This window comes from Leuresthes tenuis, unplaced genomic scaffold (assembly GCF_036924035.1).
Source record: "Leuresthes tenuis unplaced genomic scaffold, fLeuTen1.0.hap1 SCAF_14, whole genome shotgun sequence".
NCBI classification, from domain to species: Eukaryota; Metazoa; Chordata; class Actinopteri; order Atheriniformes; family Atherinopsidae; genus Leuresthes; species Leuresthes tenuis.
In genome coordinates, this window is record NW_027325368.1 from 24646135 (window position 1) to 24658244 (window position 12110).

The 12110-nt window shown below is 39.4% G+C and overlaps 1 protein-coding gene and 1 non-coding gene across 4 annotated transcripts; one reads left to right on the forward strand and one right to left on the reverse strand.

Moving 5' to 3' along the window:
• Nucleotides 1-148: 148 nt before the first annotated feature.
• Nucleotides 149-8819, reverse strand: septin2 (septin 2). 3 transcript variants are annotated; one of them, XM_072363118.1, is made up of 13 exons: nucleotides 8607-8817; nucleotides 7717-7759; nucleotides 6769-6883; nucleotides 5048-5134; nucleotides 4810-4933; nucleotides 4220-4354; nucleotides 3972-4089; nucleotides 3645-3746; nucleotides 3367-3512; nucleotides 3070-3192; nucleotides 1947-2007; nucleotides 1461-1527; nucleotides 149-1268 (listed from the first exon to the last, which is right to left on the reverse strand). In XM_072363118.1, the coding sequence occupies exons 2-13, from the start codon at nucleotides 7738-7740 to the stop codon at nucleotides 1261-1263; spliced, it is 1110 nt and encodes a 369-aa protein (XP_072219219.1). In that variant the 5' UTR covers nucleotides 7741-7759; nucleotides 8607-8817; the 3' UTR covers nucleotides 149-1260. The 3 variants fall into 3 exon arrangements, with proteins under 3 accessions (XP_072219219.1, XP_072219218.1, XP_072219220.1); XM_072363117.1 differs by lacking the exon at nucleotides 149-1268 and having other exon boundaries at nucleotides 1441-1527; nucleotides 8607-8819; XM_072363119.1 differs by lacking the exon at nucleotides 149-1268 and having other exon boundaries at nucleotides 1441-1527; nucleotides 3109-3192; nucleotides 8607-8813.
• A 308-nt stretch (nucleotides 8820-9127) lies between these two features.
• Nucleotides 9128-9199, forward strand: trnap-ugg (transfer RNA proline (anticodon UGG)). The gene has a single exon. It is a non-coding gene; the product is annotated as a tRNA-Pro (tRNA).
• The last annotated feature ends 2911 nt before the right edge of the window (nucleotides 9200-12110 follow it).

The following is a 12110-nucleotide window of genomic DNA, read 5'->3' on the forward strand; positions in this document are numbered from 1 at the left end:
CGGGAGTTTGTAACAAATTTAAAGGATAGTGTTGACACTTCAATGGTCACAGATGAGCTAAGAGGTAGCTTCCTCTTTGCTCAATCTTATTTGTAATTTAAATGTTATAAATATGAAGAAAACAAAAAAAAAAGGCACAGCTCACAGATGACGTTGCTGAAGTTTAATAAAACCTTTGTATTACAATATATGCATTAAAAAAAAAAATTTGGTATTTAAATGTTGGATAAAAACAGCACAAAGAGGAATGTCGAGAACTCATCTTGGCTGGTGAGGGCAACATTGACTACAATGACCTATTTGGGTCATCCTCTGTGGTCATGGAAACCAAAAAGTACTCAGCAGTTTGGACAATTACAAGTTTGCATCCATGAAATCTCACATCAATCAAAAACAAAACGCAACCACTGCTCTCCATCATATGCCTTCATTTTACAGTAGAATGGATACGTGGAACAAATGTTGACTGAAAGCACCAAACAGGTGTCTCGCCTCACTGGTCCTTCATTTGTCAGGTACACAGGAAGACTGGTAAAAGTTAAGGGTCACAGTTTAATTCAGAGCTTAACCACACTGGAAGGCAGTTTTACATGGTAACACTGATGTGAGAACAGCAATAATGGAAGAGACAGGAGAAGAAGAACCTGACAACAACGGTACAAATGTACCTTAAACCAGGAACGCCCGAGAGTTGCATGCATATGAGCTGATAACATTAACACTGAGCAGGTTAGGCTCTCTTTTATGGTAAGATTGTGAGGTGAACTCATAACTTAACCAAGAAATATTGACATATTTGTGTAACAATGGGATATGAAAGAAAAAAAAAAAAAGTCTTTTGTATCTGCTACCAAGTTTGCACCATAGTTGGTAAATTATGCTTTTACATAGAGCAATTTTTCAGAACCAAAATCACTGAACTAAGGCAGCAATACTTTGGTTAACTAAATGGGGAAAAAGGAAATAAACACGTAATAGGACATCCCAATAAAATGTATGACACTGATTGTGATGGGTCACATGACTTAATTTGAGTAACTAGCAAATGTTTTCAAAAAGGATACATAAAGAGAAAAACTGTTATATGTTGTCATATAAACATAATACTGCTTGAATATACCATGTTGAACGTATAAAAAAAAGAAAAACTTGACTTCAGATTCCATGTGGAACTGACATAAAAATAGTGGCAAGCGGTAAGGGTCAATAACCAGACAGCTTTTACACCCTTTCCAACTCTGGGCACACACAGTCAGAGCCTCAAACACCTACAAGGGAAAAATAAAGAAAAAGTTAGACATTAACATTGGAACTACAACTAAAGGTGGTGTTACAAAAGACTATCTTCATATAACCAAGTTAAAGATGTAGTACGATGCAACACCACTGCTGAGGAACTATACAGGGTTATATGCAAAGTGGGCGTTTGTTGCACACTTTTTAAACACGTGGAGCCTCACCCTCTCCTTCTCCTCGCTTCTGCATCTGGGCCTGCATCTTGGCAACCATCTCCTGCATCCGTCTCAGCTGTATGAGGGGAGACAATCGGTTTTAATAAAAAGGGTTACAGTTGCTCTTTACAATCAAAGCAATGAAAGGAATTTGTTTGAGGTGATGATGTTCATTAATAGTCTTTCCCCTAACATTCTTCATAAAAACAAAATACTGCTCCCACGCCAACATCTTCAGTTATCAACCCATCTTTAACAAAACAGAGACACTTTTTATCCTCTTATTATGGTTTACAATATTTGCATTTTTAACGACATCTCAGCTAGAGCTAGATTTTTCAATTTGGAAATTGGTCACAAAATCAACAGTGAACTTAGAAAAAGTTTGAACCCAACTTTAGGAAACTTGAGTAATAAAGACATTTCATAAAAGCTGCTCTATGAAATTTTCATTTCTTTAAGATCCAAAAAAGTGCAAGGTCTGAAATCTCTCACCTCAGCCTCTTTCTCTTGCAGGATCATATCCTTATCCATTTCCTCTGGCTCCGGTCCCTTTCTGCACCAGTGACACAACTCCAGTTATTTTTTATGCGATGCCGTGTGCTTGTGGCAACAACCTCTAATATTTCTGCTCATAAATCAATCAATACATCATCATGAAGGTAAAAGCACAGTCAGTGAGGTTAATCATTTGTGTGATGATTGGTAAAACATCATGAGTCAGCGTAGAAATGTATTCATATCACAGAGTGCATATTATGTCATTTTAAGCAGCATTAGGCAAACATGACAAAAGCCACATTGACAAAGTGGAAAGAAGGGTCAATGGATTCGTTTTTCATTGCAGAGAGGCAGCTTACGATGGAAAAAAGGGCATCTACAACAAATAACTACAAAGAGAAGAAAGCAGGAAAATCCAAGAGAGGAAGCGGTGAATGCCAAGTCTGGGGAACAGCTTGCCTCCCCCAAATAATACAAAATACACAAAACAGTACCTCTAACAGTCCACTCATGGGATTGGACAAATCGAGACCAGACCATCATCATTGGACAGATGGCAAGGCAATGGGATGTCAGTTAAATCACGCCCTTATCCTGGGTGAGCTTAAGAACACCGTCTAAAACAATCTTTTGGGTCTACATTAGGGGTTAAATGATGATGTACCCACACCATGTTAAACAACACACACAGTAATCCTGTTTCCAGACAGATACTTCAACTACACATACTTTTTATCTACCAACAAACTAATCTTGTAAAACAACATACTACTTCTCCCAGCGTTAAATTCAGTTCCATCTACATCTACCATAGCTGAACTGATGTAGATAACATGCAAAATGACGGGTTAGAGGTAAAACAATGTGCTACTAGATCAACAACTTCATGTGAATGAACATAAATAGGAAAACAGATGCCAGGAGGGTCCTTTCAACAACAGTAACTATGGTCAGTATTCTGGTTGAGTTAGAATTTCAGTCATGTGTGATATATGAACCTGACAATAATTTCTGACACTACTGTAACTGGCATCCATGATCACTGCATGTACTTTCAGATATTTGCTGTTTGAGGTGGGGGAGGTGCTGAAAAGCAAGCTGACAGACAAGTACGTACGCAGGGGACAGAGGCAGAACGTAACCATGGGAGGACAACCTGCCACCCCGTTTGAGGCGGTCTGAGCGGAAGTTCTCGTAGTGCAGATCCTGGGTTACTTCCTGTAGATCCTGCATATGGGTTCTGTAGGATTTGTTTAAAAAAAATTTAAAAAAACATTTGCAAGGCTTTTTTCCCTCCCCCATGTTCTCACTTTCTAAAGTAAAAATAGATGCCGTCTCGTTAATGGCATCTAGGTTCATCTACTGTATATGTAATACATAGATTAAAGCCTTCTGTAGCTTGTCTACCACTTACATCAGCATGGTCCGAAGCTTGAGGAAGTCATTGTGCTCAGGGTTCTCCACCTCCACCACTCCCCATGGGTACAGACGACCCCTGACCTTCTTTCCTTTGGCTTCAATCTGCTGGTTGGATCCAACCACAGCAAATGGAATGCTAGCCTGGATAAGAGAGTAGTAACTCATATTGCTGATGTCACAGCTCAAACTACATAATTACTACACTTGAAGCAAACACCCAGGAAAACAGTATGTGTTAAATGCAATGCTTTATAAAGAATGGAAAGAGGCTACCTTGAGAATCCTGGTCTGCTCTTTGAAGTCTTCGTCTTCATCGGACTCAGCATCAGGAAGGTGGTAGATCTTGATACCGTGCTCGTCAATTTCATCGAGAATCTTACCAATATGAAAGCAACAAAACGAGTCATGACAACCAACTGTGCTCTGGTAAAACTAGAGAAATATTAAACAAAGACAACATTCTGACAATCAAAGTAATTTCACACATGCATAACACATGTGGTGGCAACGTTGCTGCGATAGGGACGATAATATGCTGTAAATACAGTTTGAGTCAGGAACTGGAAAATTTTCTGAACAATGGGTGACTGTTATCCTCACCCTCCGCTTGAGCCTCTCCCTCTCTCTGAGGGTGAGTGTGTCGGCCTTAGCAATGACAGGAACCACGTTGACCTTGTTGTGAATGGCCTTCATGAACTGGACATCAAGAGGTTTCAGGCTGGTTGGGACAGGAAACAGGCAAAGGGTCAAAGAGACACAGAGAATACAGTTACTCGAATAGAATGGACCTTCACTTTATTCACAGGAACATGTATAGTATTTGTCTCGGTGCAAATGGCAGGACGCACCCGTGGCCAAGAGGGGAGATGAAATAGAAGCAGCAGTGAACTCTATTGTCAACAATGTGCCTTCGATTTAGACCGCTTTCATCATGGAGGTAGCGCTCAAACTGGTCATCAATGTAACTGATAATGGTGCTGAAACTGGATTGAACAACAAAAGAAGTCAAGTCAAACATGCTGTACACTGCAACAAATATTCCCACGGTAACGAAAAGCCTGGATGAAAGGCAAGGCAAAGCAAGTTTATTTGTATAGCACAATTCATCAATAAGGTGATTCACAGTGCTTTACAGAGACATTAAAACAGTAGAGACAGAAAGCATGATTTAAAATCTAAACAGAAAAAAGAAAGAAAGAAGAACAATAGATTAAATCAGAGCAAGATAAGACTGAATAAAATGTATGATTACGTTTTGAAAAGAGAAAAGAAAAAAGAAAAACTCCTACGAGTGCAATACGATTTAAAACCTTGGTGTGTACTTTTAATTTGAATCATTAAAGGATAGTAGATCTTTAGAACTAAAAATATCTCAGGATTAAGATTGTTTCAGTTCAAATATACCTCATCTACGCAGCATCTTAAAATTATTTTATACCAGTCTTGGCTGTTGATGGCATCTCCATAGCCCGGCGTGTCTACAACCGTGAGACGAAGCTTCACTCCTCTCTCCTCAATTTCGACCGTTGATGCTTCAATCTGAACCGTCCTTTCTATCTTTTCTATTATAAAGATAAATCAGTAACAAAATATAAGAATACAGTCAACCTATTACTTTCAACTAAATTGGATTTGTTCACATGGTTGAATAATAAAAGAGTCGGGCAGTGTTTTACCTGCTGCTCCTGGGATGACTCTTTCAGGGTAAAGGTCAGTGAGGAAGAGGCTGTTGATCAAGGTGGATTTGCCAAGTCCAGATTCACCTTTAAACAACAGAACAAATAGATAAATTAAGTGCATCTACCTCTTTTGATGCATGGTTAAACTAAAAAGGTAGAAGATCCTCAAACTGCTGTAGAAAATAAGGCATTTGACTTTGATGCACGCAAAATCAAGATTATACTACATCTGACCAACTCAATATCTTTAATCTTTCTTAAAACCATCTGTTTTCAATCTGTCAGTGGCAATTAAGTGACTTCAGTTGTGAATCATAACACTCTATAGTAACATTGTAGCAAAGATGTTATAAAACCAAATGAAGAAACCAATTTTCCTGATATAAATACTAGATATGAGAAGACATTGAGAATCGACCATTAAGTAAACAATCAAATTTGAAATACATGTGGCCTTATTCACAGACCACACTGGCGTGTGTTAAATAAATGTTACACCTGTCTGATAACCAGGCCAGAAAACAGCTAAACAGGACATGTCTTTTAATTCATATTACAGATACAACGCACTGCGTTAGTACGCCACTACACCTGTCTTCTGTCGAGGATCTAATACCATACAGCCTCAGCAGTACACAGTGTAGGAAATTATCCTAATTCACAAAGAGATCATGCTACATCATGACAGAGAAGATGACATCATTATTCCACCATTTCTCACTCATACTGATGCAGTGCCATATTATTGTGTGCTGTCAGGCAGCATGCTGCGCTGCTGAATCACAGGAGTGACAACAACATCAGTGCTGAAAGCAACACGTTCTGCCATGTTGGCTCTTCCTTGCGTGCATACACACACACTAATTTAGCTATCTGCTGCCAGTTCAGAGGTACTTAAACTTTGACTCCCATTCTGCCTTCATACCTTACAAATAGAGTGTCAAGAAAGGCTCAACAGTTACAAAAGGAGTCTGAAAGGGGCTTGATATGCCATGACAGAGGATTGATAACTCTTTAGCGCATCTTTAACTGACAATTTGCCAAAACATTTTACATGACAAAAACCAAAGCGACATGTTGACTTACACAATTGTACAAATTGTAAATGTAACTGCATGCAAGAAGAAAAAATGCCTGTGTCATAATGAGAAGAATAATAATTTTTATCTTCATTGTAACCCTATTATTTCTTATCAGTGAACTGGAACAGCAGCTACCTAATCATAAAGGAAAACGTTGATTTATTTATGATCCAGGGTCACAGGCTAAATACATAAGCATTCAGTAAGTATTCTTCTTGCAGTAGAAAGACCAGAAGGCCTCACTGTCCACTGCGTGAATCAGTCCCTGGAGGCACACAGGCTACATTCCTCTCTGGTTTATTTTAAAGCAGAAGGATGAGCAGTGTTCAGGGTAGTTTCTACCCTCCCCCTTTACCAACAAGCTCTGAGATTCACACAGTCACCATCAGGAGTTTACATTGCTCTTTACGGCAGCTGAGCAACTACACTGATGTCACATCATAAGTTTATGATCCCACTTTAATACGTTACAGTCATGGCAATAACATGAGGGAAAAAAAACATCTGCATTCCTTAAAAGTCCATGTTGACTCTTGTTGTCTGGCTTAAACCTTGTAAACAGTGAGATACACCATAATTTCTCAAGCTTTATTTGACAGTAAGAAGAAATGGCAAAATGGCCGATGAAATGCTCACCTACAACCATGAGGGTGAACTCAAAACCTTTCTTAACTGACTTGCGATGAACCTGATTTGGAAGGTTGGCAAATCCAACATACCCTGGGGTCTCAGGGTTGGTGAATTGTCCCTGCTGTAGAAAAATGAGACATGGAAAAAAGACAAAGAAAAACATTAAAGATAGACTCACACAGAATTGGAATGTCTGAATTAAGCCCTTTGTTTTACGAGAGAAAACTAAACCACATTTGGCAGTTGTTAAAACATTAACATTACAGCCATTACCAGAGTCTAAAACTGAAAACACTGAGAACACATCTGCTCATTAACGAAAGGCATCTATAAAGGGAGTGCAACTCCAACTTATCTGCACTCTGTTCGAGACATCCCATAAATCTAATATCCTAATATTTACATCTAAGGCCCTTTAAAACACAGAGAGTCGGAGGCAAATTCAGGTAAACTAAAACATGTACACATTCTGTATTTACTTTGCTTTTCAGAGTCTTTTAAGATTCATAAAAGCATCCATTTCCTGTGTTTTCAGGGAAGGTCCCGACTGATGAGCGAAAAAAAGCGGTGTGTTGCTACACTACCTTTGACCATTTCAAACCACATACAACTGCTTCGGTGGGGCACAAGACCTACATCAGGACTAACATTTATATTCAAACCAATAGAAGGAGTCTTTTTTTCCTAAAAAAAAAAAAAAGGCTATTTTACTTTTGAATGAAATCCCCATCACCAAAGATGAAGTTTTACGTCCGACTATAAATGCACATTGATATACCCTCACCTGAAACACCCTCTCAACATGGGCACAAGCATTCTTAAATGATGAATTAGGTCTTAAAGTGTTACTATAATTGATGCAATGGTAATGACAGCCATAGAGGTATGGGGAGGAATTTGGTATTGGGTCAGAGGGAATAGACTTGGTTTATTTTTTCCCTCAAAAGGGCTTACCTTCATTTTGTCAGCCTGAGACATTTTCTTCTCCTTGATCAACCTGAAATAAAAGACAGAAAGACATACAAGTAAGACTAACAGAGCCACTGCTGAAAAGACGTCAACAGTTTGATTTCCTGCTTTGGAGGTAATTCGTGTTGGCACATAAAGGCCTCACTGACATTGTGAGAGACAGGAAGTCTGAGTTGTGCTCAATAATGGCTTGTGAGAGTGTTGCGTCTCACCACAGAAAACTGCTTTCCTGCTGCCTCTCACTACAACGCTATGAGAGAAGGATGAGAAGTTGAGATATGCTTATCATGTTAACCCCCCTCGTCCCTATAATTTCAATGATGTGTTCACGACTTTGTTGCAAGTCCTTGTAAGTTGCTGTATTTGACCAAAACACCTTTGGTGAACTGAAACCATCAACACACCCACAATAGTGAAAACAGCTTTCTATAATGATGAATCTATACTTTTATCATTTCTTTTTGTGACCCGTTACAAAATAGTGTTCGTCCAAGTAGGTTAAGCGGCTAATTTAAGACGAGCTAGTTTGAAACACTTTACAGAGTAACGCTAACTTAGAGAACATTACTAGCTTGCTCAAAGCTTAATGCAGTCGAAACCAATATTAGCTAGTTATTAAACTACAGCTATTTTCATTGCGGCCACAACCCAAAAGGAGGACAGATAAGCCATTATTACCAAGCTAACAACCTACGCTAACAGCTATTTAAACTTGTTTGCTCGGCATAGTGAACCAGCAGCGTAGCCTCTCCTGTAGGATGTTGACTTAACACAGCTAATGTTAGCGTAGTCAGTGAGTGCCGCCACTAATACAACGCCGAAACACTTAATGAGAAATAAATGATGAATTGCTGAAAATTGCCGCGCTAACTTACTGTCTGACCGCAAAGATGATGGTGAAGATGAAGGTACAGGGAACGGAAATACGAGCTGCAGATGAACAGTAGACTTGGCGGACACCTCAAATTCTTCAGATTCCGCTGCAGCAGCTTCCTTTAGCACACAGACCACAATGCACTAGGCGAGAGCAGAGCAGAGGCAGGGCTCAACCCTGAACACTGTTAGCTTGGACTTGATCGGTTCTGAACAGTGATAATTGTGAGAAATGTTATCATCAAGACCGGATCAGTTTTTCTTTTTTTTTGCTGCTATGATAAATCAATCGTTTAATCCAGGGTGTAGCACAACCCAGCAAGAGCATTTAGTGGCCCAAATGTAGTTAGTCGGTGGTTAGAATGCAATAGTTAAGTTGATCAAATGTTCAAAAAAGATTGTGAGATATTTTGTCGAACTATTTGAGAAAGAGTGTAAAACATGCCTTGTCGAATCATGCTGTGGCGTGATGCACTTGTTCGGACTGATGGTAAATTGCTCCAATTTTTTATTGACACTATGTGGCTCGTTGGTCTAGGGGTATGATTCTCGCTTTGGGTGCGAGAGGTCCCGGGTTCAAATCCCGGACGAGCCCAGTATTTTTGGTTTGTTGTAGTCAGTACTAAATAGGCTAACATAATGGCTACGACTATTATTCTTATTTTTTTTTTTTTACATTTCTAATCAGTAAAAACAAACTGTGATGCTGAATGATTAAATAAATAGGTTACTTATCTGTATTAGATACTTATACTGACTTCTTGTGGATTTTGTCAGTAGCCTACAGCTTAGTATTTTAGTTTATTGTTTTGTTTTTTTTTTTCACATGAGCATCGTACAGTATATAATACAAATCCAGTGGCAAATAAGGAGTATCAGATTAATTAAAAATATGCTCACTTGCCTCTCTGTTCTCACCCTTTAGGAGCTTATCTGAGCTTGCCATTGTGACAGCATCTCTGCTCCCCTCCCTTAAAATGAGTCCAGAAGATATCTTGGTAAATACCAGCCTCTTTCCCTTTCTGTTACAGCGAGCATATCATCTCCACAGGGGCTACACTATTTCCATAAGCCTCTTAGTGGTGCCATACTCTCTCAATTGCAGGGGGCTCATACTGTCAGATGAGTGAGCCTCTATATATGTTTAAGTACATCTTTTCTGTACCCACCCTGGTAATGTGGCAGGGAAAGTTGTTGATCATTCCTGTGTTTTACACGGATGCTCTTATCTCATTCTTCAGTGAGAGGAAGCAGGCAAGAGAAATTGATGTGAAGAGCCATGACAATGTTTCCCCACCCCTTTCAAAGCATGCAGTGTTTGTATTTTCCAGTCCTGATAATACAATATCAGTTTGAAAGAAATTTCTGTCCCAACTTGAAACAACCTAAAAACTAGGGACATGAATGTTAAAAGACCTGTTTAGTGTTTTTGTCAGGATTACGTCGTCATCGTCTTCGATACGCTAGTGAATATTTCAAAAGTTCACAGTGCAACACAGCACAGCACAATTGATAAAAAGGCAAGGGCCCCCAAACCTGCATATAAAAATCTGGCAACTGACGGTTTAATGAAAAGAAAACCGAAAAAAATAAATTGATGCTCACTATGAAATTTGGAATCTCTCACTCCATTCCCATGTAAATTAGGCACAGATTGGTACAGGTCAAGCATAACTTCACAACCTGCAGTTGGAAAGTTTTTTACATACATTGAAAAATGTATGTAAAATATGAGAGAAGGCAGAACTACCAGTACAAACTAGTTTACCCTGAAACTTAGCGATAACCATTGCGTGTCAGCTCCACACGGGCATTGTATGAATGTGTAAAATTCACTAGAACCAGAATCAGAAAAGCTCTTCATACCCCTGGTTAATTTCTGTCCTCTCATCATCACTCCACCATCATTACCCCATCACCAGTGTGTCATTTAAAGTAAGCAGCTGTCTGCTTAGCTGGCACCTTTCACTTTTCAAGCGGCACTTAGTTTACTGCAGGACGTTCTAAATCTCCTATCTCTGTGGCACTGAGTCGCTGAGTCGCTGAGTCGCTGCCTGGTTGCAAATGTATCTCATTAACTGCTGACTCGGTTCTATGACAAGCTGGCTGCCACAGTAATGTGGCTCTCAGGTTTATCCTCAGATGTTGGATGAAGTGTATTAATTTCATATAGATGTGGCCTTATGAAAGTGTACTGGCAGGCAGAGAAGGACAGACCCTTTCCCCCAAACACCTACATGCCCTCAACCTCGGATTGAAGCTATCTGCCACAGAGCCAAAGCATATTCCACCATCAATGTGTCAGGGGGAAAGCTATTAAAACTGCTTTACTTTTCCTAAGTATCACGAGTATAAGCACAAGATTTAGTGAAATCCTCCCCAGAGCAGTGAAAGTCTTGGGGATTTTCCCCCTGCAAAGTTTCCTAATGGACTTCTCAGAAGTGTCAGAAACTTTTGTTAGACTTGATTTTTTGGGGATTTCAGAGGGTTTACTTGGAGTTGAAGTGACAAAATTTAAGTAAGTTCTATAGCCTGCTTCTGTTCCTCCATTTTTGGAGAGATTTTGGTTTGTTAATGTTTCATAGAAACCTCCGCTGGAGGAGCGATTTGTATTTTGCTCTTTAGATCTATTACGCCTCCGTTAAAGGAGTGCTCGCAGTTAATTGTTAAAGTTCATAGTGCCTCGGTTTTTGAGAGAGCGTCTTTTGTTTAAGTTCGCCTCATTAGGGGAGCGTGAAAGTTTATTTTGCTAGCTTTTCATAGCCTGTTTTGTTTTTCCTCCTAGAATGGAGAGCGTTTTTGTTTGTGATAACTTCCATAGCTGCACTCGCCTCAACCATAGTTATTGAGGAGAGTGATCAGGCTTTTCACAGCCCCTTGATTTGCTCTGTGTGGAGATCCTCAACCTGCTGTTTTATATTCATAAACATTCTTGACTTTGAACTCGACCCTGCATCTGTGTCCTGTGTACTCGAGGCCCTGAAACCAAAGTTGAGACAGGGAAACAAAAGGCTGGAAAAGTAAGTAGTACTAAAAAGAAAAAGCTGAAGGAACAGTTTCCAACCAATTGGATTGCTTGGCAACACATTAGTCACATGACTGGGTTAAAAAAAGAATACATTGGAGAGGTAGAGTCTCTCAGAAGTAAAGATGGGCAGAAGTTCAGACATTTGCAGAAAACTGTGTCCACAAATCATAGAGCATTTTAAATTTCCATCACCTCATTTGCTTGATTGTGTCATGGAAATCATTGCATGGGCTCAGGAAAGCTTCTTAAAGTTACTGACACAGTTTGTGCAATCTACAAACATGATTCAGGAACTCATCTTCTCTGGATAAACTTGGTTTTCTTTTCAACCTTGGGGGCTGTGTCTAAACTAAAAAGGAACCATCTGGCTTGTTTAAAAAAAGAATCATACTGCAACGATATAATTTGCCATCTGGGATTATTGAAGTATCAATCAGTGCTCAGTTCAACAGCTTGCATTTCTGATGGCATGGGGGTG